This window comes from Crocodylus siamensis, chromosome 1 (genome assembly GCF_052110815.1).
Source record: "Crocodylus siamensis isolate JL-2025a chromosome 1, ASM5211081v1, whole genome shotgun sequence".
NCBI lineage: Eukaryota > Metazoa > Chordata > Crocodylia > Crocodylidae > Crocodylus > Crocodylus siamensis.
Genome location: NC_143395.1, coordinates 415,373,926 through 415,398,124, shown reverse-complemented (window position 1 = coordinate 415,398,124; position 24,199 = coordinate 415,373,926). Strand labels below are relative to the sequence as shown.

Sequence of the window (24,199 nt, the reverse complement as noted above, 5' to 3'; positions counted from 1 at the left end):
ACGGCAATTCCCCAAAACGACGCAGCCTGTGTGTGCATCAGAGCGCGCCTAGCCCATATAGCACCAATGCTCTGATGGGTTTTTAAGACAACGGGCACGTCACAGCAGCCCATGCCAGGGTCCAGAGGCCTCGGAGGAAGCCCTGACCCTGCCGTTTGACATCTCCCCTGGCCCATGGGGAAGCCCTCGGAGGCACCAGCGGCTAATTCCCCCTTCTGGCCTGTTCTCCTTGACAGATATTAATTGCCTCTCTCGAATGACAGGAGCTGCACTCGCTCCCTTACCAGTGCAGCTCCTGCTCTGACGCCTGCCGGTGCCACCTCGGCTCCTGTTTCTTTATCTGCTTCGCAGAGACCCGGCGACTCCATCAAATGACTCGCTCCACCTGGACCCCAATTTGCTCTCCAGATGGCTCCTCTCTGCTAAGCCGCCCCTGCGTTATGTTTTCTGAGCGCTCATGGCTCGGTCCCCCCGCTTCTGGGGTCTGCCCCTCCCTGGTGGGCTATAACTGACAGCTGCTGCTAAGGCCCCGCAGCCCCGAGGCAGGAACAAAAGCAGATGTCTCCCCCCACCTCTCCCTGACTCTGGATAAAGGGATGCATTCGTGCCTCCCCCAGCATTGCTGGAGAAGGGCCGGTCTGTGCTTTCTCGGGGTCTTGGCTTCATGCAGCCTTGGAGAGCGTTGTAGCAAAGGAAAACCCGTGGAGGGGGAGTGGAGCTGCGGCATCGCTAGGTCCACGTGGAAGGACACGACTTGCAGTCCAGGTAAGGGCCTCTGCCTTGCAGGTGATGCTGGTGCCCAGGTGTGTCGACGATGGCGGCTGCAAGAGAAGAGCCGCTTGCCCTCTAATAGCGCCTGAGGTTGCTTAGGGGGGTGGACAGCTGGGCACAAGGCAAGGGTGGGGGTTTCTGCATCAGCCCAGCTTTGCAGCTTGGGACCAGGTTCAGGTCAGGGCACAGCCCACACCTGCACTGTTTGCCATGCCGCAGGATGCCGGGGGGAGGACAGTCTTTGTTTAACGTGGCTCACCACAAACTAGGTCACTTTGCTTCCTGGCATTGTGTGGATGAACGATTATTTATTAGAAATGCTCCACACTTCTCTTTCACTGCTGTAACCCAAGTGACCTCAGTCCTGTGGCTCTCACCAGTCCCATTTCTTCACAATGCTAGGGCAGGGCTGTGTTATCCCCATGTGATGGATGACTTGAGGCTCAAGTGATTTGCCTAAGGTCACACGCACAGCCAGTGTCGGAGGTGGGAGCTGGACCAGTCCAAAGCTTTTATCTGCTAAAGCCTCCTTATTCTCCACCAGCCACTCTCTGGTACTTCCAGGGTCATAAGTGAAAGCAGAGCCCAGCTGCTCGCAGTGGCCGCAGTCCCCTGACAGCACGTGAACGGGGGACTGAACTGTTCAGCTTTGCAGGTCGAGAAGCCCAGAGATGCGAGATTTTGTTTTGTGGATGCTCATTGGGAAAAACCTGAGGAGGCTTTCAAATGGTCTTGGGAATGAACCTAAAGCAAAGGGATTTTGCTGCCATGTCATATATTTTTTGCAGAGGAGGGATCTTTTTTCACATGCACAAACCCAGCTTTTTGGGGGCCGTTTGAATGCCAGCCTTTTTGCAAAGTCATTTGGATTTTTCTCAGCTGCTTTTTAAAGACTTTTTTTCAGGCATTTTTCCACTTCCCTTTTTGGGAACCTTTTATACAATTTTTTTTTGATCCGCTGTTGCCTTTTTTTTTTTTTTTTTTTTAATTATTCTGTTCCAGATCGCGATGGATTTTTTTTTTTCCCCCCCCAGTTCATGAGATCTAACTTGTAGAAACCGCAACAACTCTGATGTTTTGGCAGGGAAGAAGGTCTACCATAAGCTGTGTGGCTTTGAGTTTTGCATGAGCATTCACTCAATACTTAGTGATACAACCCCCTCTCCAGAATTTGTGAGCCTGTCTTTTCTCAAGTGCATACCAATTTGTAATATTTCTGTGCAAATAGGCCAATCTGATCACCCTGTGTGGCCTGCAGGACACAAGCCCTGGCAAGTTGTGGGCTCGACTGAGAGCAGTCGCTTGCAGAAACAGACTTCACCTTGATGGTGCAGTCTGAGACAGGACATCGGCTATACTGTAAGAACATAAGACCCGCTATTTACTGGGTCAGATCATAGGTCCTTTTTGCCCAGTCTCCTGTGTCACAGGGGCAGAGAGCGGATGCCGAAAGGGAGAGTGAACCGGGGACAACCAGGGGTTTTTCTACTGTTCCTTTCTCACTTGCAGCCTCCAGCATTTAAGGTCTAGGAAGTTGTGATTCAGGCGCTGTATCCCTAACTCTCCTTCTCAATAGGAACTGATGCCCTTTTCTTCCAAGTACACCGCACCTGGACACGAGTTCCCCCCTTGAATGACACGGGGTGCATCTACATGAGACTCGAACTGCACGGTAGCCTAATAAGCCTGCAGAGTAGTGTGTCGGGCAAAATCCATGCTAACACACTGCTCCGCAGTAGCTTTAGGCTCCAATGAAGTTCGCATCCCAACAAACCCATGCGCCAGCCCCACTGCACAGCAGCTCGGTAGCGCAAGTTGCTATGCTCGATTTAGTACTTGGTTATCCAAGCGCTAAACTTAATGCGCAGTAAGTACGGCACGTTAACGAACATGTAGACGCGCCCACTGTGGGGAAAAGAACCTCCTTTAGCTAGTTTTAAGCTGACTGTCCACTCGTTTCCTTTTGTGGCTCCTGATTGTTGCCTGGCAAGAGACAGCAAATAATAAATCCCTATTGACTTTCTCCTTGCTAGCTAGTATTTTGTAAACTCTTAAGCAACTCTTCTCTAAACTGAACCTCTTTAGTGTCTCCTCGTATGGAAGCCCCTCCATACCACAAATCATCCTTGTCGCCCTTCTCTGACCCTTCTTTAGTCATAGATTCATAGATTCATAGATGCTAGGGTCGGAAGGGACCTCAATAGATCATCGAGTCCGACCCCCTGCATAAGCAGGAAAGAGTGCCGGGCCTACATTACCCCAGCTAGATACACATCCAACCTTCTCTTGAATACCCCCAGGGTAGGGGAGAGCACCACCTCCCTTGGGAGCCCGTTCCAGACCTTGGCCACTCGAACTGTGAAGAAGTTCCTCCTAATATCCAATCTAAATCTGCTCTCTTCTAGCTTGTGGCCATTATTTCTTGTAACCCCCGGGGGCGCCTTGGTGAATAAATACTCACCAATTCCCTTCTGTGCCCCCCTGACGAACTTATAGGCAGCCACCAGGTCGCCTCTCAACCTTCTCTTGCGGAGGCTGAAAAGGTCCAGTTTCTCTAATCTCTCCTCGTAGGGCTTGGCCTGCAGGCCCTTAACCATACGAGTGGCCCTTCTCTGGACCCTCTCCAGGTTATCCGCATCCTTCGTGAAGTGCGGCGCCCAGAATTGCACGCAGTACTCCAGCTGTGGTCTGACCAGCGCCCGATAGAGGGGAAGTATCACCTCCTTGGACCTATTTGTCATGCATCTGCTGATGCACGATAAAGTGCCATTGGCTTTTCTGATGGTTTCGTCACACTGCCGACTCATGTTCATCTTGGAGTCCACTAGGACTTCAAGATCCCTTTCCACTTCCGTGCCACCCAGCAGGTCATTTCCTAGGCTGTAGGTGTGCTGGACATTTTTCCTCCCTAGATGCAGCACTTTGCATTTCTCCTTGTTGAACTGCATTCTGTTGTTTTCTGCCCACTTGTCTAACCTGTCCAGGTCTGCTTGCAGCTGCTCCCTGCCCTCCGGCGTGTCCACTTCGCCCCATAGCTTAGTGTCATCTGCAAACTTGGACAAAGTACATTTCACCCCCTCGTCCAAGTCGCTGACGAAGACATTAAAGAGTATCGGTCCAAGCACCGAGCCCTGCGGGACCCCACTGCCCACACTCTTCCAGGTCGAAACCGACCCATCCACCACAACTCTCTGGGTGCGACCCTCCAGCCAATTCTCCACCCACCGGACTGTGCAGTCATCCAGGTCACAGCCCCTTAACTTGTTCACCAGTATGGGGTGGGATACCGTATCAAAGGCCTTCCTGAAGTCCAAGTATACGACATCCACCCCTCCTCCTGCGTCGAGGCGTTTTGTGACCTGGTCATAAAAAGAAACTAGATTGGTCAGGCACGATCTACCTGCCACGAACCCGTGCTGGTTTCCCCTCAGCATAATTTGTCCTGCCGGGCTCTCACAAATGTGAGCCTTGATGATTTTCTCAAAGATTTTGCCAAGGATGGAGGTGAGACTGACTGGCCTATAGTTACCCGGGTCCTCCTTCCTCCCCTTCTTGAAAATGGGAACCACGTTGGCCCTTTTCCAGTCCTCCGGGACTTGACCCGTGCGCCACGAGCATTCAAATATTCCCGCCAGTGGCTCTGCAATGATGTCAGCCAGTGCCTTCAGTACCCTCGGATGGAGCTCATCCGGGCCTGCCGACTTAAAGGCATCCAGTTCCTCCAAGTGACCCTGCACCACCTCAGGGGCCACGCATGGAGGTCTGGTGCCTTGCTGCTGCCTCCCTACACTCCCAGTGAGAGACTTGTCATGCCTCTCGCTTAGGAACACTGAGGCGAAGAACTCGTTGAGGAGTTCAGCCTTGTCCCCTCTGTCCGTCACCAATTGTTTCTGCCCATTTAGCAGGGGTCCTATTCCTCCCTGGGCCTTCCTTTTACTCCCTATATATCTAAAAAACAATTTCTTATTGTCTTTTACTTGGGTTGCCATCCTCAGCTCCATGGTAGCTTTGGCCTGTCTAACTGCCTCCCTACAAGCACGAGCAGAAGAGGTATATTCCTCTTTGGTGATCTCTCCCTGTTTCCACTTTTTATGTGCTCCCCTTTTGGCCCTTAGTCTGCCCAGGATTTCTGTGGTCAGCCAGGGAAGCCTCCTGGCCCCTTTCCCTCTTTTACCTCGCACGGGGATCGTCTCGCTTTGTGCTCAAAGGATAGTTTCCTTAAGGCACAGCCACCCTTCTTGGGCTCCCATCATTTCAAAACTACTACTCTGCAGTGCGTCCTTCACTAATCGCCTGAGTTCGCTGAAATCAGCTTTCCTAAAGTCCAGCACGTTCACCCTACTGGTTACCTTACCCACTCGACGCCTTATGTTGAATTGTACTTTTAGGTGATCACTGTCCCCCAGATGGCTACCGATCTGTGGGTCCCCTACTATGTCATCCCCCGTTGCCAATACCAGATCCAGTAAGGCATTCCCCCTAGTGGGACCATGTACCTCCTGCGTCAGGTGGAGGTCCTGTACACAGGTTAGAAACCTGTGTGAGCGGTGGGACTTTGCTGTCTGTGTCTCCCAGCAGATGTCCGGGTAGTTTAGGTCCCCCATGACCACCACCTCTTTAGCTTTTATGGTCTCTGAGAGTTGCCTCAGGAGCCCCAAATCTATTTCTTCCCCTTGATGTGGGGGTCTGTAGCAGACCCCTACCACCAAATCCTTTTCTCCTTGCCCCCCTTCCATGTCCTTCCATGTCCTTTTGATACGGGATGCTGTATTGCCCAGTGAGCCCTGCCCTGTCCTGGACCCAGGACCGAGTAGTGATAAGGTATAGATAAGCCTTCAGGAACCTACCGTGCTTCTTGAACAGCCGTGCTTTGAGGCTGTTCTGCGTTAAGTGCTCCTCCGCTCATTTGAATTCATTTGAAGCCTGTACTGGAACATCTTATTGAAAGCACTTAAGCTCATTATTGTTCCCCTGAGAGCAAACTGTCAAGCTGCCAAGGAGGAAAGTGTTGGTTTGGCAGCAGCGCTGTGCAGGGGACCTGGGCTCTCTTCCCCTGGCGCTGGTTTGCTGGGCGACTGGTGTGTCGCTGCCTGTCTTTGTGTCTGTTGCCCCTCCTGTCACATGGAGCAAAGGTCCCAATTTCCTTTACAAAGCCCTTTGGCATCTACTAAATACTATAATATAATGGCGAGATCTCATTAATGAATATTTATCAGCATATATGATACGTTTGATGGTTTCTCCTTCTAGCAGCCAATCCCAGTGCCGGTGTGAGCTGGCGGGTGCTTTTGGCTCACGTGACGTGGCCTTGAGCATGTGGTGTGGGACGTTGTCCCATGTGGATGTCCAGTGCCATCTCTGGGCATCTAAATTGGCCATGAGCAGTCAGCTCACACCCTGGAGAGCAGATCCCCCCAGATCCACCCCTATACTGTGCGGCAGAGCCCTCTGTTCAGAGGGGCTGAAGACCTCAGCCAAAGGGCAGGCGTGGGCCAGGTTGGTTTGAGACGGTCTGAGCATAAAGGCAGGTTATGAATCTCCTTTTATGCACCTGGGGCTTTGCTTTAGCAAATGCAGACTGGTTGGCCTGTATGGCTCCCTGCCAGCCCTGTTTTGCTACAATCCTACGAAATAGTTGGTGGGAGCAAAGAGACTGGTTAATGCCTAGTGCGAGCTGAAGCAACGGGGACCCAGAGAATGAAGTGGTAATTAACTCTTCTCAGACTGAAGCTTTTACATTTGCCCTTGCAGGAAGGAAGCAGAGGGCTTAATGAGTGGTGGGAAAAGCAAGCCCTGATGTTACCTACGTCAGGATATTTCCTGCTAAAGGGATGGAGGGTGCATTTCAAGTAGTCTCCTTCCTTCTGTCTGGTGTTTGCAAAGCTGCTCATGTGGTAGGTTGGGCATTTTCTGCTCCCCTTGAATTGGGGCTTGGGACCTGCAACTAGGGTAGACTGGTACAGCTGCTGTTGCAGAGCATCTGCACTGATTTACCCCAGTGGGATGACCTGCCCCTACTGCTGTGTGCTGCCGGTGCCTTGTCCACTGTAGTACTCCCCAGGACTTTATACACATGGGGAATCCTATGTTTGAGAAAAGATCAGTAAAAGACCTATGGAGGAAGGGAATGGGGGGAATGGGAAGTGCTTGGAAAGCAGACGGGGGGGGGCGGGTCAGGGATCCCGTACACACCTATGGGCTGTGGACATGTGATGAGCAAAAGAGAAGTCTGGTGGGTGTGTGTGTGTGGGGGGGTGCATGTGTGCAGGTGTATGTGTATATATGTGTGTGTGTGTACACATGTGCTCCACTTCTCTGTGCGTATTATTGAAACACGCACTGTCACACCCATCACCAGGCATCTTCATTGCCTGCTGAGAGGCCAGAGACTGAAAGAATCGATACAGAAGCTGAACATCAAGAGGGAGCTTTAATGGCATTGAACGTGGTCTGTGTGTCCAGATGTGCAGGCCTGTGGGCAGTGGGAACCAACCTTTCTGGCAAACGATCTCTGCACCCCCCCTGAGTGCCACTCCGATCCCCTTTCTCTGCTCAATCTGCTGCTCTTCCCCTTCCCCGATCTGTCACGTGCCACACTCAATGGCCTACCGTGCCACTTGTGATGTGCATGCTGCAGGTTGGCCACCCCTGTCTTAAGGTGTGGGCACATGATGCGGTAACTCTGGAGGGTTCTCGCTTTTACTCCAAAAGAAAAATGGAGAGGACACAAGATGCACAGCACTGACCATGGGAAATGCTGTTCTCCTGCTCCGGAGGGAATAGAAAGTAAATTTATACCAAAGAAAGTTATTTGGGTGTATGTGGTTATTTGGGTGTGTGTATTGTGTGCCCGCAACCATTGTCAACATCATTCTGGAGCTCACTGGTCCCTCCACAGTGGCAAGAGGCTGTCGCAGCACCTACTTAGGATAACCAGCATGAGCAGGCCAGTTGTGTCTGCTTTTTACTGCAGAGTACAGTCCAGGGTAAATTACTGCAGAATGAAAATTTTGTGCATCTGCTCTTGGCATTTACTGGGAATGATTTTTTTGGGGTGGGGAGAGGTTGATTCTCCTCTAAGCTGCATCCCCCATGACTTCTGTTTTCTGGATAATGCCCCCAGGGCATGCCCTGATGGATCTCCACAGGGCCCACAGGCTTGTGTACCTTCAGTCCTTTTGGGACAAACACCATGGGGACAGCTCTCTTCCACACCCCTGTCTTCAGTTCTCTGCATATTTATCAATGGTGTTTACCAAATTACCCTTGGTTAGCTTCCTGGCCCATGTTCCCTGCTTGAAATGCTGTTTTGTGCAGTACTTTTGTTTTCCAGTGAACTTTATTCCCTAGCACATTTGCCCTGAAAGCCTTTTCTTATTTTGTATATCAAGAAACAGTGAAAGGGGCTGGTAATTGGCTTGTTTGCATGCCCCTGTCCTTTCTCGGAGATAAGCATTGTGTCATAAGAGTCTACTGTGATAATTAAGAGGTTCCTTTTCAGATCAAGTGGTGGAAGTCTGTGGTTCAGGAGCAGGGGACAGTGGTCCTTTGCTCATTCAACCACTACAGCATATACTCATGTCCTGATGGCTTCAGTGACACTTAAGCATGGACTCGCACCTAAGCCTGTATTTCAGCACTCGGCTGTATCAGGGTCTTTACTCCACCTGGTGCCATTAACTTCTTCCTGACCATGGTTACAATGGCAAAGTCCAAGGTGCCTGCAGATATGTTGCTATATGCGGGGGATGTGCAACAAAATGCTCTTCTTTTTGAGCAATTTTGATTAGCATTTGTGAGAGGATGTAATTAACCAGTAACATGGCAGCTATTATTATTAACCAGTAATACAGATTTATTAATAGGTATTGAACAGAATGGTTGGAGAAGTTCCCTCTGGTATCTCTAAGCCCGTAATGGTGGATGGCAAAGATCATATTTGGCAATTGGGCTCATGTACACACCACGATTTTTGCCCTTTCATGCACTGAAGCTGCATGTCTGTTTGCACAGATGGGATTTCCTGACACTAAAAGTTTTTCTTGTGCATTAAACTAAAACTCCTTGGATGTAGTTTAGTTTAGCTCGCCAGGAATCAAAGTGCTGCATCCATGGATTTGTTGCATGCAAACACAAAGGCACTCAAAGAGGTGTAATGAGCTTCTTTGTCCACCAGATGGTGCTACAACTTTTTTATAGTTCACCCCTTCAAATCGCTTTTGGTTTCAAATTGCTTCCACTTTTTTTTTCTTGTGCGGCTTTTTTTCTCTCCTTGTTTTTCAGCTGCCTGTTTCCACAGCTGCAGGGCAGGGCACAGGCACGGGGTGGGTGGTGGGCCCTGGCCAGGAGGGACAGTGCTGGATCATCCCAGTCTCCTGCAGTGCCGGCCAGGGACCTGGATTCATTCGTCTGAAAACTTAGTGTGTACAAACACAAACGCAATGCTCCAAGGCTTAATTCATTTGAAAACCTAGTGTGTGTAAACACAGATGAGATGCTCCAAAATAAACAAGGTTACATTTTATAAACCTATTTAATTTAATGAGGATTAAAACCCATGGTGTGTACATTGATTAGGGGATAAATCACTCTAGGGATACCCGGTTCAGTGCTCCCCCTGTATAGCATCTGTCTCTGCCAGTGTTGTAGAAACATTACTGGGCTAGATGGTTTAACCAAGTATGACGCTTCTTACGTTCTTACGGCTAATTTAACAGGTGTTTTGCTTTTCTTCCCTCTTCCCCCAAACCAGGATGCATCGGCCAATAAAGGAAGAACCCAGTTATGGAACGGGCAGCCTTGAGAATGCAACTCGGGACCCAAGCCAAGAGCAGCTGCATGTGAAGCTTTGTAGTGGGTCCTGCCATGCTGAGCAGATCCTCCAGACGCTGAACTCCTATCGGCGGAGTGGCATCTTCACAGATGTGGTGCTCGCAATTGATGGGCAGGAGTTCCCTTGCCACCGCGCCACCTTGTCGGCCAACAGCACCTATTTCCGAGCCATGTTTGGGGGCCATCTCAAGGAAGGCCACCAAGAGGTTGTTACCATCCAGAAGATCTCTGCCTCCAGCATGAGCCTCCTCCTCGATTACATGTACGGGGGAAACATCATCCTCCAGGAAGACAATGTTGAAGGCATCTTGGAGCTCTCCGACTTGCTTCAGATCTCTCAGCTCCGGGATGCTTGCATCCGCTTCCTTGAAGGCCAGCTTCACCCCTGCAACTGCTTAGGCATGATGAAGTTTGCTGACTCATTCGCCATTGCATCCCTGGCAGAAAAGAGCAAGAGGTTCCTGCTGGAGTGTTTCGTGGAGGTGTCATCCCACGAAGAGTTCCTGGGGCTGAGTGCAAAGGAGCTGGCTGGGTACCTGTCCGATGAGCAGCTGGTGGTCCCGAGGGAGGAGGTGGTCTTTGAGGCGGCCATGAGATGGGTACGCCATGATGCAGCTGCCAGGAAGGCGGCCCTGAAGGACCTGCTGGAGCATGTGCGCCTCCCTCTGCTGGACCCCACATACTTCCTGGAGAAGGTCGAGATGGATGAACTCATCCAGGACTCCAGAGAGTGTATCCCTTTGCTGCACGAGGCGCGCAAGTACTACATCCTTGGGAACGAGGTTGGCTCCCTGCGATCCAGGCCGAGGAGGTAACACACAGGAGATCCTGCTGCATGTATGAGTCATGAACCCGAGGATCTTAAGGTGGGGGGACTCTTAGGATCATCTGGTCTGAGCTCCTGGGGCTGCTGTGTGGGTAGATGTTTCCAAAGTCCTTTGTTGGTGAGCAGTACTGTGAAGGGCGCTGACCTCTGAATAAGTGCACAGAGCCAGGGACCTCTCTAAAACAAACTTGTGAGGAAGACAAGGGAAGAGAGGCCACTTTTCACATCCTGCAGCAGTCTCAGGTGTGGAGAGCACTAAGCTGGGGCCAGGATTCTGGTCTGCACTCTGCCACTGACCCCCTGCGTGACCTTGGTCAAGTCTCTACTCTCTGTGCCTCTGTTTTTCCCCTTTGGGTTGTCCATTGAAAAGAAGGGGCTCTCCCGTATGATGGGTCAGTACAGTGCCTAGCACAGTGAAGCAACCCACCCATGACTAGACCCCGTGAGTGATGCTGATGATACCATATTTACTTGAATCCAAGATAAGGGTCTTCCCCATTCAGCATGCGGGGGAGAAGCTCCTTGTCTTGGATTCAAGTACAATCATGCTATGGCTTCAAGTGCAAGGTGGCGGCTGCTATGGCTTTACCTCAGCCCTGAGCCTGGGTCAGAGCCAGAGTGAGAGCCACAGCAGCCACCTGCCTACCCACAGCCTCTATCCTTCCCCTTGCCCCCTTATAGTCAAGCACAGCCCTGGCTCCATTCCTTCGCACGGTATGGAGCACGTGGAAGCTGTGTTTCCTGCCCAGCTAGGCAGCAGGCCCAGCAGCTCCAGCTCTGTGATCCTGCTGCGTGGCTGGGCAATGGCCACATTTCCATACGCTCCATGACCCAGGAGGGACCGGAGCCGGGGCCGTGTCTGACAGCAAGGGAATGGGGAGGAAGGGAGCAGAGGCTGTGGGGGCACCAGGGGGTACAGGACCTGTGGGAGGGGAAGGGATAGACAGGCTGCAGGGGGTAGAAGTGTTTTGGGGGAGACAAGGGCAGGGGGCTGCCTGCTCCCTGCTGCTTCTTTCCCTGCTGCAGTCGTAGGGGGACAAATCTAAGATGACCCTCTGCTAATTAGATGCTACACATGGCGACCTGCAATGAATTTACAAATTTTCCATATATAGACTCTAATTACTGGGGGGGTCGTCTTAAACTCAGGGTCATCTTGGGTTCAGGTGAATGTAGTCTCAAGCAAACCTCTGCTCTTGTCTGTGCTCAGCTGCGGTTTTAAGCCGGGGAGCATCCACAAAGGGTCTGTTCCTCTTACACCATTGAGGTGAGGCTGGATATATCCATGTAGAAATGTGTGTCTGTGAGGAACTTTGTTGCTGAAACTATAGGGTCTGGGACAGAAGTTTCATAAACTGGTTTAACCCAAATCAGTTAAGTCTGATACTATGTTCAGCCAGGTTTATCGTAAACCGGTTTCAGCCATTTTGAAACTGCTTTATGTGCGCTGAGCTTCTGTTCTGTTACAGGTTTAAACTAGTTTCTGATCACTTAAACCGGTTTACGTGTAAGGTCTGTCCCTAGTTGAGGTGTCTATGCATTTCAGGTGCTTACAACATTAGGATAGGACTCGGAGGACCCACGCATGGATTTAATGGGAGTCTAAATTCTGCCCCAGTCCTTTTGAGGCCCCAGCCTGGAGTGACTTGCCCAAGGCCATGAGAGCATCTGTGGTAGAGCCAAGAACCCAACACCCATCTCTCAAGTCTGAAGACAACCCCAACTGAGTCTTCTCCCCACCATTAAGGCAGAATTTTTCTTCTTCCAGAGTTTAGTTTTTTGCTGTTGCTGCAGACAGTGTGATTCCTGGCAGTGGTCTTTTTTTGGACCGCCATCGAGATAACAAGATATCTGGGCCAGCGGCCGAGATAACGCTCTTCCTCATCTGCAAGGTAGACGAGGGGTATGGGGAAACAAAGGCTTGTAGGTGGAGTGACATGCCCAGTGTCCCACAGCCAGTCAGTGGCAGACCTAAGAATAAAATCCAGTCCTCCTGGCTCCCAAACCAGTGGTTCTGGCCACAGGACCATGCTGTCCATCTGAGAGTCTCTGCACGATAATAGCTGCCATGGTGCTTTCTGCAGGACAATAGGACAGAGGAGAGAAAGCTTGTGACTCAGCTGCGCGCCAGAAAGATGGGACCGTTGCTTCAAGATTTTTCCACGCGTGTCTCGTTCTAGGTTCATGGAATTAGCAGAGGTCATCGTCGTTATTGGGGGCTGTGACAAGAAAGGCCTCCTGAAGCTCCCTTTCACCGACATGTACCACCCCAAGAGCAGGCAGTGGACGGCGCTGTCCAGTCTGCCCGGATATACCAAGTCGGAGTTTGCTGCCTGCGCCCTGAAGAATGACGTGTACATATCAGGTGAGAGCCCCAGCTGTGCGCCAGGCCTTCCTGAGCTGCCCGGTCCCAGTCCAGGCTCCAAGGTGCTCTCCAGCTTCCGAGCCGGTCCAGTCTGCCGGCTGGGACATGACAGGTGTTCACCCAAATTGTGCCAGTTTTGCTTTGTTTTTTAATTATTCAGGTTTTGTGCATTTTCATTTGCCATTACACCATAGATTTCATAGTAGAGAAGGCAAGAATTCTCCTGGGCGATGTATTGTATTGGACCAACCGCGTGGTAAGCTTTTGGGTATCACGTGGCCCTTCTTCAGGCCTCTAGGTTCATGGAAGAAAGCCCGAGGAAGGGTACTCTGATGAGCAAAAGCTTGCCTATGTGTATACCGACATTGAACATAGAAATGAGGGCTGAAGGGACCTCAGGAGGTCACACCTAGTCCAACCCCCTGCTCAAAGCAGGACCAGCCCCAACTACATCATCCCAGCCAGGGCTTTGTCTAGCTGGGTTTTGAAAACCTCCAAGGATGGACAGTCCACCACCGCTCTGGGTGACCTGTTCCAGTGTTTTACTACCCTCCTCATGAGAAAATTCTTCAATGCAGCTGGTCCAACAGAAGATATCACCCGCAAGAAATCTTGCCTCTCATCTATCCCCTGGGCCATCAGGGCAACAACATCACCTGAGAGCTGATCAATCGTCATCTTGTGCACCAAGATCAGGAGTCTGAGGCTAGCTGGCTTTGTGACTATCATCAAGCGAGACCTCCTGAATAATACGTCCGTCATAGCGTTTTGCAGGCAGAGGCTCTGCGAGGGGGTGTCCATCGTGCTTTGTGCTAATTCCCACCTGGTTTGAACTCCGACCTCTGAAGAACCCTAATGACTTGCCCTTCCTGGCTCAGCTGCCCTGCTCTATCGGGAGGATGAGAAACCAGGGCTATCTTTTTCCAAAGTTGCCTGGGCATTTCCAGCTCCTACTTCTGGACATTGAGTTATTCCACTGCCCAGGAAGTTCTCTCCTCTCTAATGCAGCACGGGGACCTGGCTAGCATGTACACACACCACTGTCCGCTCATGGACAGAATTAGACTTGCTGGCCACAGAGAAAAGCCAGCTGGGCAGAGAGCTGCCTGGCTAGGGAAGTAGCTCTCTGTAGGAGTGGGCTTTCCTGATAGCACATCTCGGTGGATGGGAGCCAAGATATGAGGAGGAGGGGAGAGGATCAGAGGCCCTGGGGCTTAAAAGAAAATATCTTGAGTGAGGCTGAGTGTGTGGGGCAGATAACAGCGGGGCCAAGACTTGGAGGGCTAGGACCTCACAGCTAGCTCTGTTAAATTGCGTTCTTCCTGTGTGACCTTTCTGGGCTTGAGAAATCCCCCGAGTTCACAATGAAGTCAGAGGCTTAGTCTGTCTTTGGTGGAGAGCACCAAAACACTGGACATGTCCCTGGAGAACCTGTTCTCATGAGAACCAAAGGCGAGGTTTGCAGTCCTCAGGGGTTCACTTGGCTCTACTAAGCACTGAGCGCTGGATTTCTTGTCCAAGCCCTTTTTTTGAGGTTTCCTAATCAGGCCCAAGTGTGCGCTGGGCAATAGTTTATTCTTCAGATATTATGTTCCTTTTAAACTGTTTTCATTGCTGTGTTTCATGACCATTGCAAAAAGCTAAGCTCAAACATATAGGCTGAGCTATTGTGCTCCCGAAACTTTTAGCCAGCTACTCTTGCATCAGAAGGCAGGTAGAGACCAGCTGATGAAGTGAACTTGGGTTCACGAAAGCTTGTGCTACACAGCACAAGATATAGCTCTGTATGTTGTGTGCATGCATGTGTCCTCCCTTCCTCCCTCCCTACTTACATATAGCACACACTATTTATATATAAGAATGATATACATCTTAGGGTTGGTCTGTATAGGTGTGCATCTTCCCTGCCTTCTGACTGACTTCAGACTAACACGGCTAACTACCTCTCTCTAGTCTTGCCATGGTCATTTGTGAACTGCAGGAACTGTGCTGGCGTCGAAGATCTAGCTTAGATTAAGTAGCATGAGCTACAGTATAAGCATCGGAGGGCCTCCACTGCGGTTCCCGTTGCGACCGCAGCTGGTGTGAGGCACGGCTCTCAATGTACTACGGCATGGAGCTCAGCACAGCCTGGTTGAGTACTTACCCAGTTTTTGGGGTAGGTTTTGCTGTGCTGATTTTGCTGCGATTAGGCCCTAAGCCTATCTAACTGGTTCAAAGGTAGCTCCAGTATGTCTACATTATACAATGTAGATATACCTCTGTGTTCTCACTGTGCCTGTTATTGTAGCACATAAGTGCCTTTGATTATATTAAGGTCCCTAAAAGCAGGCCTCTGATGCGAAAGGTAGACTAAAAAGATGTTCCCAGGCCCCATTACAATTGCATAGAAATTGCCAGATGGGAATGGATGGGTGGCCCATTTTGCTTACTATCCAAATTTCCACCGACAGTAGGCATGTGGCCCTACGCCTGCTGAAGCCGTCAGAACTTGGGCCTTTTTGTCTCCTTTGATCTCCTTTTCCCCCCTTCCATCATCTCGCTTTACACTACACATGCAACCTTTACCTGTTGTGTGCTGGGTCAGTATGAGGCAGTGGTGACCAGTACACTAAGCTCTCCCGCTGCTGTTCAGTTTGGAGGTGGTAGTTGCACTCCCCTTGACTGTGCTGTGCCTATCTGTCTTTCAGGAGGGCACATCAACAGCACTGACGTCTGGGTGCTCAGCTCCCAGCTCAACGTGTGGATCAAAGTCACCTGCTTGCAGAAAGGCAGGTGGAGGCACAAAATGGCAACTCTTCAGGGAAAGGTACATTCTTCCTCCCTCCGCCTATGCGCTGCAACTTGGAATTGCAGCCTGTGAAAGACTTTTAAAGCATCCAGAAATCCTGCTTATGCAAACAGATATGCGGTTGCAGCGCATGAAAGGGCAAAAAACGTGGTGTGTACATATGCCTTATGAACCAAAGCAGCTAACTAAGGCTGTACCCCTTATTCTTCCTCCTGTGACAGTAGCAGGTACTTTGAAATGTGCAGTACCACAAATCATTTCTGCTCCAGTCAGGGCCATACCAGGAGGGGGTGGGGGAGCCCCGGGCCCCGCACTTCGGGGGGCCCTGTGGAGCCAGACAGAGTGGCCACAGTGACTCTGTGCTGCCGCCAGCTATACATCTGGCCACTCAAAATACCTAAACTAAATATCTACGTTTATCTATGGCTACCAGTACACATAGCTCGTACTTTCTACCAGGCTGCCACAGCAGGGCCACAGGCCTTGGGAGTTCAGCTGCCCCTCATTTTGCTTGATCATAGCCAATAGGTCAAGAATCAATTGCCTTTTGGCTGTCATATGTGCAGGGAGCTCTGAGCTCCCAGCTCATCAGCATAGGATTCCTGCTCTAGCCACTGCTTTCATGCAGCTTGGATGCTCAGGGGGTGAGTGCTGCTCTTCATCCTCAGTGTCCCCTGCCCCAAATTTAGCATGAGGAAGAGAGTAGAGGGTGAACAGTGGCAGTGCTGAGCCCCTGGCCTCTGGAGTCGTGCAAAACCGGTGGTTCTGGTGAGAGCCTGAACCAACTAGCTGATTAGCTGCAGAGACAGCTCTGGAAGGAGCCCGCACTGAGCAGTTGGGAGCTCTGAGCTCCTTGGGCATGCACTGCACAGATGAAAGGGGCGTGAGCACGCCCCCTCACTCCTCTCCTGGAGCCACCCATGCCCATGCTTCTTCCTATACAACCGCATCCCCAACTGATCCACACCTTCTTTGCACTCTCCCCTCTGACTGACCAGCAGGTTGGATCATAGAAGTCAGAATTCCTTCAAAATCAAGGTTCCTGCGACCAATATGATGGAATCGTAGCCTTCCCCCTCACCCACCCAGCACCATGACCCCTGATGACTCTCTCTCCTCCTTCCATGGCAGATCTATGCCGTCGGTGGGTTTGATGGCTTTTACCGCCTCTCCAGCGTCGAATGCTATGATACTTTCTCCAATCGTTGGTCAGTCGTGGCGCCTTTGCCCCAAGCAGTGAGCTCGGCAGCCGTCGTCCCCTGTCTCAACAAGCTATATGTGCTTGGGGGTGCTGTGGATGACAGTGTGAACTCGGACAAGGTACTGTGGTTGTAGGGGTTGGCTGGGCTGAGGGGAAAGCATGATGGGTGGTAGAAAATGAACACTGGTGGGAGTGCCCCACAGCTTCAGGACCCCTGATTGGAGGCCTCCGGTAGCAGGTGGCCTGTCCCTTTAAGAGGGAACAGCCAGCCCTGCTGAGAAAGCCCAGCTGTGGGGCATTTAGATAGGCAGTGTCCCCCAAAGAGCTTTAAAAAACTCCCAGAAGAGTCAGCAAGGTAGAAGGAAGCTGGCTGTGAGAAGAGCAGTTTGACACAAGGAGGGGCCAGCTGGCATGCTGGGACCAGAGCCAAAGGGCTCTTCCAGTGCCTGGGAAGGGCTTGGTTTGACTCGTCTGTTTGCCTGTGGCAGCTTCTTGCTCAAGTGCATGATGCACAGCTGTGCTATTACATTGCCCATTGAGTAGTTTCCTGCTCCTGCCATTTAGGGGGATCCTTGGGCCACGTGTGGTCAGGTCCCAGTTTCTGGTGGGTTAGGCAGTGCCCAGCTCTTTGTCCTTCTCTTTGGGATGCTGGGAGTCGCTGGACCAAGAGAACGAAGCAGTGACAAACTGTGCTTCTTCAGGAAGTTTATTCTGAGATCTGAGCCTGCGGTAAAATGATAATACTGCGCCTGGATAGTTCTCCTGAGCTGTATGTTGGTACGAGGAAGGGAAGGCCCATCTCAGGGTTAGAGCAAAGCGCGGAGCGTTTCTGCCTCTCTTAGTGCAAGAACTTGGAGCGTATAGTGCGAGGCAGCGGTTCTCAGCCTTTTTAGACTGGGGCACGCTTCATTTATCACATACAACCATAGAGTTATACACAATGAGGGGTGGAAGGGGTCTCAGGTGGTCACATCTAGTCCAACCCCCTGCTCCAGGCAGGACCAGCCCCAGTTACATCATCCCAGCCAAGGCTTTGTCTACCCAGGTCTTAAAAACCTCCAAGGATGGAGAGTCCACCACCTCTCTGGGTAACCTGTCCCAGTGCTTTATTACCCTCCTAGTGAGAGAGTTTTTCCCTAATATCCAACCACAACTTCCCTTGCTGAAACTGGAGCCGGTTGCTCCTTGTCCTGTTGTCTGCCCCCACTGAAAAGTCCAGCTCCGTCCTTGTTGACACCACTCTTCAGGGAGTTAAAGGCTGCTACTAAATCCCTTCTCGGTCTTCTTTTCTCCAGCTAAATAAGCCCAGCTACTTCCTTTTCACACTAAAAAAACCTTGTTCCCTCCTTTGACACAAGGCGCCCCTCCACAACCAGCGTGAACTGAGCAGCACCCCTTTCAAAAACCGATCGATTGGTTACAGTGCTTTCCTCCTCGCAGAGGGGCCAGGCGGTGGGGGTGAGTAGTGGTCAGGCAGGGAGGAATCTCAGCCTCCCCTTTCTGCTTATCCGCCCATATCCGCTCATCTTTGAGGCACCCTGCAAAAGAGCTCGTGGCAGCACCCTGGTTGAGCAGCACGGTTCCAGGTAATGTTTGATGGGGCTGCCATTGCAAGGCAGTTTTGTAGCAATAGCATGACCACCTCTCCATCTGAAAGTGTGCCGTGTTCTCCATGAGGAAAACTGAAAATCAGGCCATGCACGACCTCTCTGGTCCACCACCCTAAAACTTTACCTCTCCAAAATGAATGCGCAGTTCCATAAAACTGAAGTCTAAGTGATTTTTCCAAGAGTTGTTGGCAAAGCCGAGACAGGACCCTAGGACTCCTGTTTCCCGTGTTGTCTTCTCCTCCTTGGGCTGATCTCACCCTCCTCTCCACTCTTTTCGTGACTGGCAATCCCATCCGTCTAAGCCAACACACTACTGCGTATCTAGCTTGGTTTTTAGCCCACAGTCTTTTGTCTGAGCAGGGGCTGCAAAGGAGTGGGAATCTCACTAACCACTTCCTTTTTTCTCTTCCCAGGTCCAGTGTTACGATCCTGAAGAAAACAAGTGGACGCTCCTGTCTCCCACCCCCTTCTCTCAGAGGTGTATTAATGCCGTGTCTTTGGACAACAGGATTTACATTGTGGGTGGGCTCCTGAATAAAATCTTCTGCTACGACCCCAAGGAAGACAGCTGGAGGGAAGTGGCCGCTCTCCCGGGACCTCTGGTAAGGGCAGCTCAGTAAGAAGGCCCCGCCATCCCTTGTTCTCTGCCATCTTCTCTGTGGGCAATAAAGTGCCTCCGAAAACTATGGGCAAAGTGACAAAAGCTTGGCATGAACTTCAAGCAGTTAAACTGCCCTCTAGCTCCACCAGAATTAGTCTCATGCTTAAAGTTAATGTGCACAAAGTTAATAAGCAGCTTCCATCTCTACACTCATTGACCTTGGAAATGAGATGCTTGTGCCCTCGGCACCATAGTCAAGGCCTGGGCTTCTGGTATGCACAAAGTCAGCGACCTGGCATCCTCACACCCTCGTTTCTAGGGCTGAAGTGGGTGGATAGGGCTCATTCCCTCAATGGAGCAGCTGAGATCTCCAGCAGACAGGCCCAGCCATACGCTACATGTCCAATACCAGAGCCAGACTGCTTCGCATCACCGCTAATTGAAGGGTGGGGTTTTTTGTTACAGGTACTCTTTCATCCTAAATGAATATATAGTTTTAATTTGGTCATTTTTTTTTCTCTCCACTGGTGGAGGAGGGGAGAACGTCTGTTGGTTACAAAAAACTTTGGATAGTGGCATTTTATTCATTTATCTATTGGGGAAAAAAACAAATGAAAACCAAACCCGAAGCATTTTCAGACTTTTTAAAGATAGGAATCGAGAAATATTTCATTTAAAAGGGAACCCCCCCCCCCCCCAGTTTTGCATTTTTTGCAAATATCACGTTGTAGTGGGGCATTTAAAAGCAAAAACAGCATGCTTTTGAGGCAGGGGAAGCCAAGGGAAACAAGGTCCTGTCCGCCTCTCCCAACTGTGTGTCCTTGGCCTCTTAGAGGACTGATTTTCACAGCAGGGTAATGGCTGGCCATGCTGTGCTGTGCTCTTGCTATGCCCTTGGCATGTGATCCTTGCTCTGTACATGAAGTAGTCTCGCCGGTTCCCTAGGACACCATCTCTATTCAGACGCCTACACGTGGTGGGATTGCTTGCTTAGCACTTGTCTTTGTCGCTGCGAGTATCCGCTGGTCTGAGAAACGGTATGGAGCGGCAGTGATAACCTCACCTGGCTGAGGCAGCATCATTCCTGGCTAGTCTGTGGCTGTCAATAAAATGTTACCCAGAATCAATCCATCCCAGCTCGAGGGGCTCCCAAGGCCTCTCGAGCCAGGCCACCAGGTCCCTTCCTGTTTGCTTGCCCTTCCTTCCCTGCCCTTTCCACATGTCATTTCCCAGCTGGATGGGGCTGAAGCAAGTCTGATGAGAACGAACCCCCGCTCACTGTTTTGTTCAGCCTTGGGTTTGGAGCCCTGCTGTGCAAAACTGGGGGCGACACCTTTACCTCTGAGCTGTCTGTCCCCTCCCTAGGAGAGCTGCGGTGTGACGGTTTGCGGTGGCAAGATCTACATCCTGGGAGGCCGGGATGAAAACGGGGAGGGCACCGACAAGGCCTTCACCTTTGACCCAGCCACGGGGCAAGTGGAGCAGCAGCCCCCGCTGCAGCGCTGCATCAGTTACCACGGCTGTGTCACCCTCCTCCAGCGCATCAGCAGATGACCTCCGTCTGGAAGATGAGCAGAGGTTCACTATAGACCCCCAGGTTCCCATTGGGACGCGAAGGGAAGGGCTCTGTTTTGCAGATGCGTGCATGTGTAACCCACCGGTTGGTATGTGCTGTGTCCCTGCTCTGTGCACAGCTCATAGAAGATGTGAATCTCCCATGACCCCAGTACAGAACCTGGATCTTTTAATTCAAATTGGAAAGAGGCACGGGTTTAGCACCGGGACATTCATAGGGTCGTAGAAAATGAAGGTGTGAAGGGACCTCCGGAGGTCACATCTAGTCCAGCCCCCCTGCTCAGAGCAGGACCAGCCCCAACTAGATCATCCCAGCCAAGGCTTTGTCTAGCTGGGTATTAAAAACTCAAAGGATGGAGAGTCCACCACCTCCCTGGGTAACCTGTTCCCCTCCTACCAATGCAGCCCTGTATGCAGTTAGTCTTCCTGGCAACAAGGGCACACCATTGGCTCATATTCAGCTTATTACCCACTGTAACCATTCCTCATCTCATCCAAGCTGTTGGCCAAGATAGCGGCCGTCTCACACACATGGTGAGCATGTCCCATTAACCCTGGGGATATGAGCCTGGCTTTGGGAGGCAACATTTTCAGCAGGATCCCTCACAAGGTCAACTGGTAAAAGAAACCAAAACTTGATCTTCTGCTCTAACTCTGGCCAAACCTTCAGGCACTCCCAATCTATGCCAGGCTATGTGCTTTGTATATACAGTAGACTTATTTCTGCTCTCACACCTCATAAAAACATATGGTGCAGAATTCAGGATCCAGTAGAGCTGGGGGATCGCTGCCTCTTCCCAAATGCCCTTTTTGTGGCTTGATTGCCAGTGTAGTGGCATGTTACTGAGAGAAGTAGGACAAGTTTGTGGATCTGGGACTTCTCCACGCCAGGCCTTTGCTCTACCATCCAGGTGACAAAGCCCATGATTTGTATGTGCTCTCATTTAAAAAAAAAAAAACATTGAAAAGCTTTTGGTTTCACATCCTCTTCCTCCCCACCTCTTAGTGGAATGAAACCAAGCTTTGGATGCATCTAAAATGACCGCAAAACATTACCACCACCTTCAGGTCAGCTCTGCTATTTGATTCTTGCTCTTTCCCCATTGCCTTTTCAAGTTCCTCATTGTCCTTTCCACTTTGGTTCAGTGGAAATGAATGCACAGAAAGGTAGAGTGAGCATCATTTATACTGAGGGAAGGAGCCCCATGTGTCATGTATGGCCAGTGTTATGTGTGTTGTGTGGTTGTTAATGTGGAACCTGAGCCGCAGATGCTCACGTCGTCCTCTTGTTCTTGGTCCTGATGTTCATCTGTGTGGTACAATGATGCTTGCCTGTATGCTGTATGCTAAATGCCGGGTTTTTAATAAACTTTTTTAGAAATAAATGTTTGCAGTCACTTTAACCCCTTGTGAAATGAATCAGGGCTGTCAAACTGGAGGCCCACAGACCTTAAGCGGCCATTTGGGTGTAATGATCATATCTTCTTACCTACAACATGTACTTCTTTTTTCCAAAAAAAGCTGCTGGAAATTGGGGTGCACATTCGAAATCAAGAAATAAATAGATCACAGCAGTTTCTGCTGCTCAAGCTTCTGCCTTTTGGAAGCAAAAGTGGAGTCTGCATGCAACCACAGGGTGCAGAATAACACGCAGCCTCAGCTCCCTCGCTGCTGTTGCTATTCTGTTAATTACGGCAAGGAAAGTTCTCATGTCTTCTTCCTTCTGCCTTTCAAAAGCAAGGTGCCTATCTTATTTTGGGGTGTGCTGTACACAGGAAAATACGGTATGTTGCTGGGTGTAGGAGTGTGAGGGGTTAATTTGAGATATACAGAGAAGGGGGCAATTGTTTCACATAACCTCCCACTAGGTTGGGCACTAGGGCTGCGCAAGGCTTCAGACCATGCTTTGGACCCGGCCATAAGGTATAACGGGGAATCAATGAGATATCTATAACTTTGTTGGTTTTTGTTTGATTCTGATTAAATTTGCAGGGATGGTAGCCCCTGATGAGGCCACAAAGCCTGCCAAGTTTCAAGAAGATCGCTGCAGGGGTTTGGGGCGAAGTGCACCTCAAGCTGTGGACAAGCAAAACTCGTGCCATGGGTGGCACTGCGTGTATTAAGGCGCAGCGGGGTGACAGCTGTGGGGGTGGTGGCCCCTGCTGTGGCCATGAAGCCTGCCAGCTGTTGAGGAGATGGGTACAGGGCTTCTGGGTTCTGGGGCCTGCACCCCTAGCTGCTGACAGGCAAAACTCATGACACGGGTGCTTGTGCAACTGTGTCTGTCTTGGGGGGGACTACTGCAGGCCTGGCTGCTAAGTTGCTGTGTTACCAGTTAGCAATGGATCATGATTCACTCGGGGACCAGCTCAATACAGGGCTAATGTAGGCAGCTAATTAGCAACAATTAACACCTACAAAACCCCTCCCTAAGGAGAGGAAATAATCAACACAGATAATCAACTGCCCCAAGACAGACACAGTCAGCTGCACAAGCGCCCATGGCACAAGTTTTGCCTGTCAGCAGCCAGGCGTGCAGGGCCCCTGCACCGATCTCCTCCACAGCCGGCAGGCGTCACAGCAGGGGCTACCATCCCTGCAGCTGTCACCCCGCTGCGCCTTAGCACACGCAGGGTCACCCATGGCACAAGTTGTGCTTGTCTGCAGCTTGAGGCGCAGTTCCCCCCAAACCCCTTCGCTTATCTCCTTGAACCTTGGCAGGCTTTGTGGCCTCCCCAGGGGCTAGCATCCCTGCAGTTTTCACCCCCCTGTGGTGTAACACATACACGTGACATGAGTTTTGCCTTCAAGAATTTGGGGTGCAGTTCCCCCTAAACCCCTGCACCGATCCTTTTGAAACTTGGCAGGCTTCATGTGCTGAGCATAGGATACCAATTCTACAAATTTCATCCAAATCAGACAAAAAACAACAACATTATAGAGATTTTATTGATTCCCCATTATACCCTATGGCGGATCTCCGAGGCGGCTCCAAAGCTTCAGCTGGATCCAAGTGGGAACCCGGTCCTGCGCTTCAGGTCGCATCACGATCACCCGAAACAGCTGGATCCAAAGCTGGATCAAATAGCTGCTGGCTCGCACTATTGGGTACCCCCATTGCCCTTCTAAATTTTTACTTCTTGCCCTGTTCAGTTCAAACATATGCCTTGGCCCTGAGGAAAGAGGGTTAGACCAGATGGGAAAGACCTCTACAGGGCATAAAAACCCAGGCCCGGAAGAATATAGAGGGGAAGCAGAGATGGCTGGGGGGCAGACTGAACTCGCAGCCACAGTGAGCTTGTCTGGCTGGTCTGACCAGTGCTTGTGCCCATAAAGCGCTGGTCCTGCCCACCCATCAACTACTGAGTCGCCTCCACCTGCAACGTGTTGGTAAATGCTTCGGAGAAGGTGTAATAATTAGTATGCCTGGCTCTCTTGATTCTGCAGCAAGTTGAGTACAATTTTCTTCCACTTCAGGCCAGTCAGGCTTGCATCCCAGTCCTGTGGCATGTAGATGCTTTAGCGACCAGCTCTCACTGATAACCAGCTGCATGCGAATGGAGTCGTCATCTTGCGGGCCTCCAACCACATCGCTTTGTGTCATCATGTGTCCTTCTCTACAAAACC

General features: G+C 50.9%; 1 protein-coding gene across 1 annotated transcript; it reads left to right on the top strand.

Moving 5' to 3' along the window:
* The first annotated feature begins 633 nt into the window (after window positions 1-633).
* On the top strand, window positions 634-21,923 carry KLHL35 (kelch like family member 35). Its single transcript, XM_090031781.1, has 7 exons — window positions 634-765; window positions 9,524-10,414; window positions 12,610-12,794; window positions 15,485-15,603; window positions 16,717-16,905; window positions 18,810-18,998; window positions 20,363-21,923. Exons 2-7 carry the CDS (start codon window positions 9,525-9,527, stop codon window positions 20,549-20,551), a joined length of 1,761 nt encoding a protein of 586 aa, XP_089887907.1. The 5' UTR covers window positions 634-765; window position 9,524; the 3' UTR covers window positions 20,552-21,923.
* The last annotated feature ends 2,276 nt before the right edge of the window (window positions 21,924-24,199 follow it).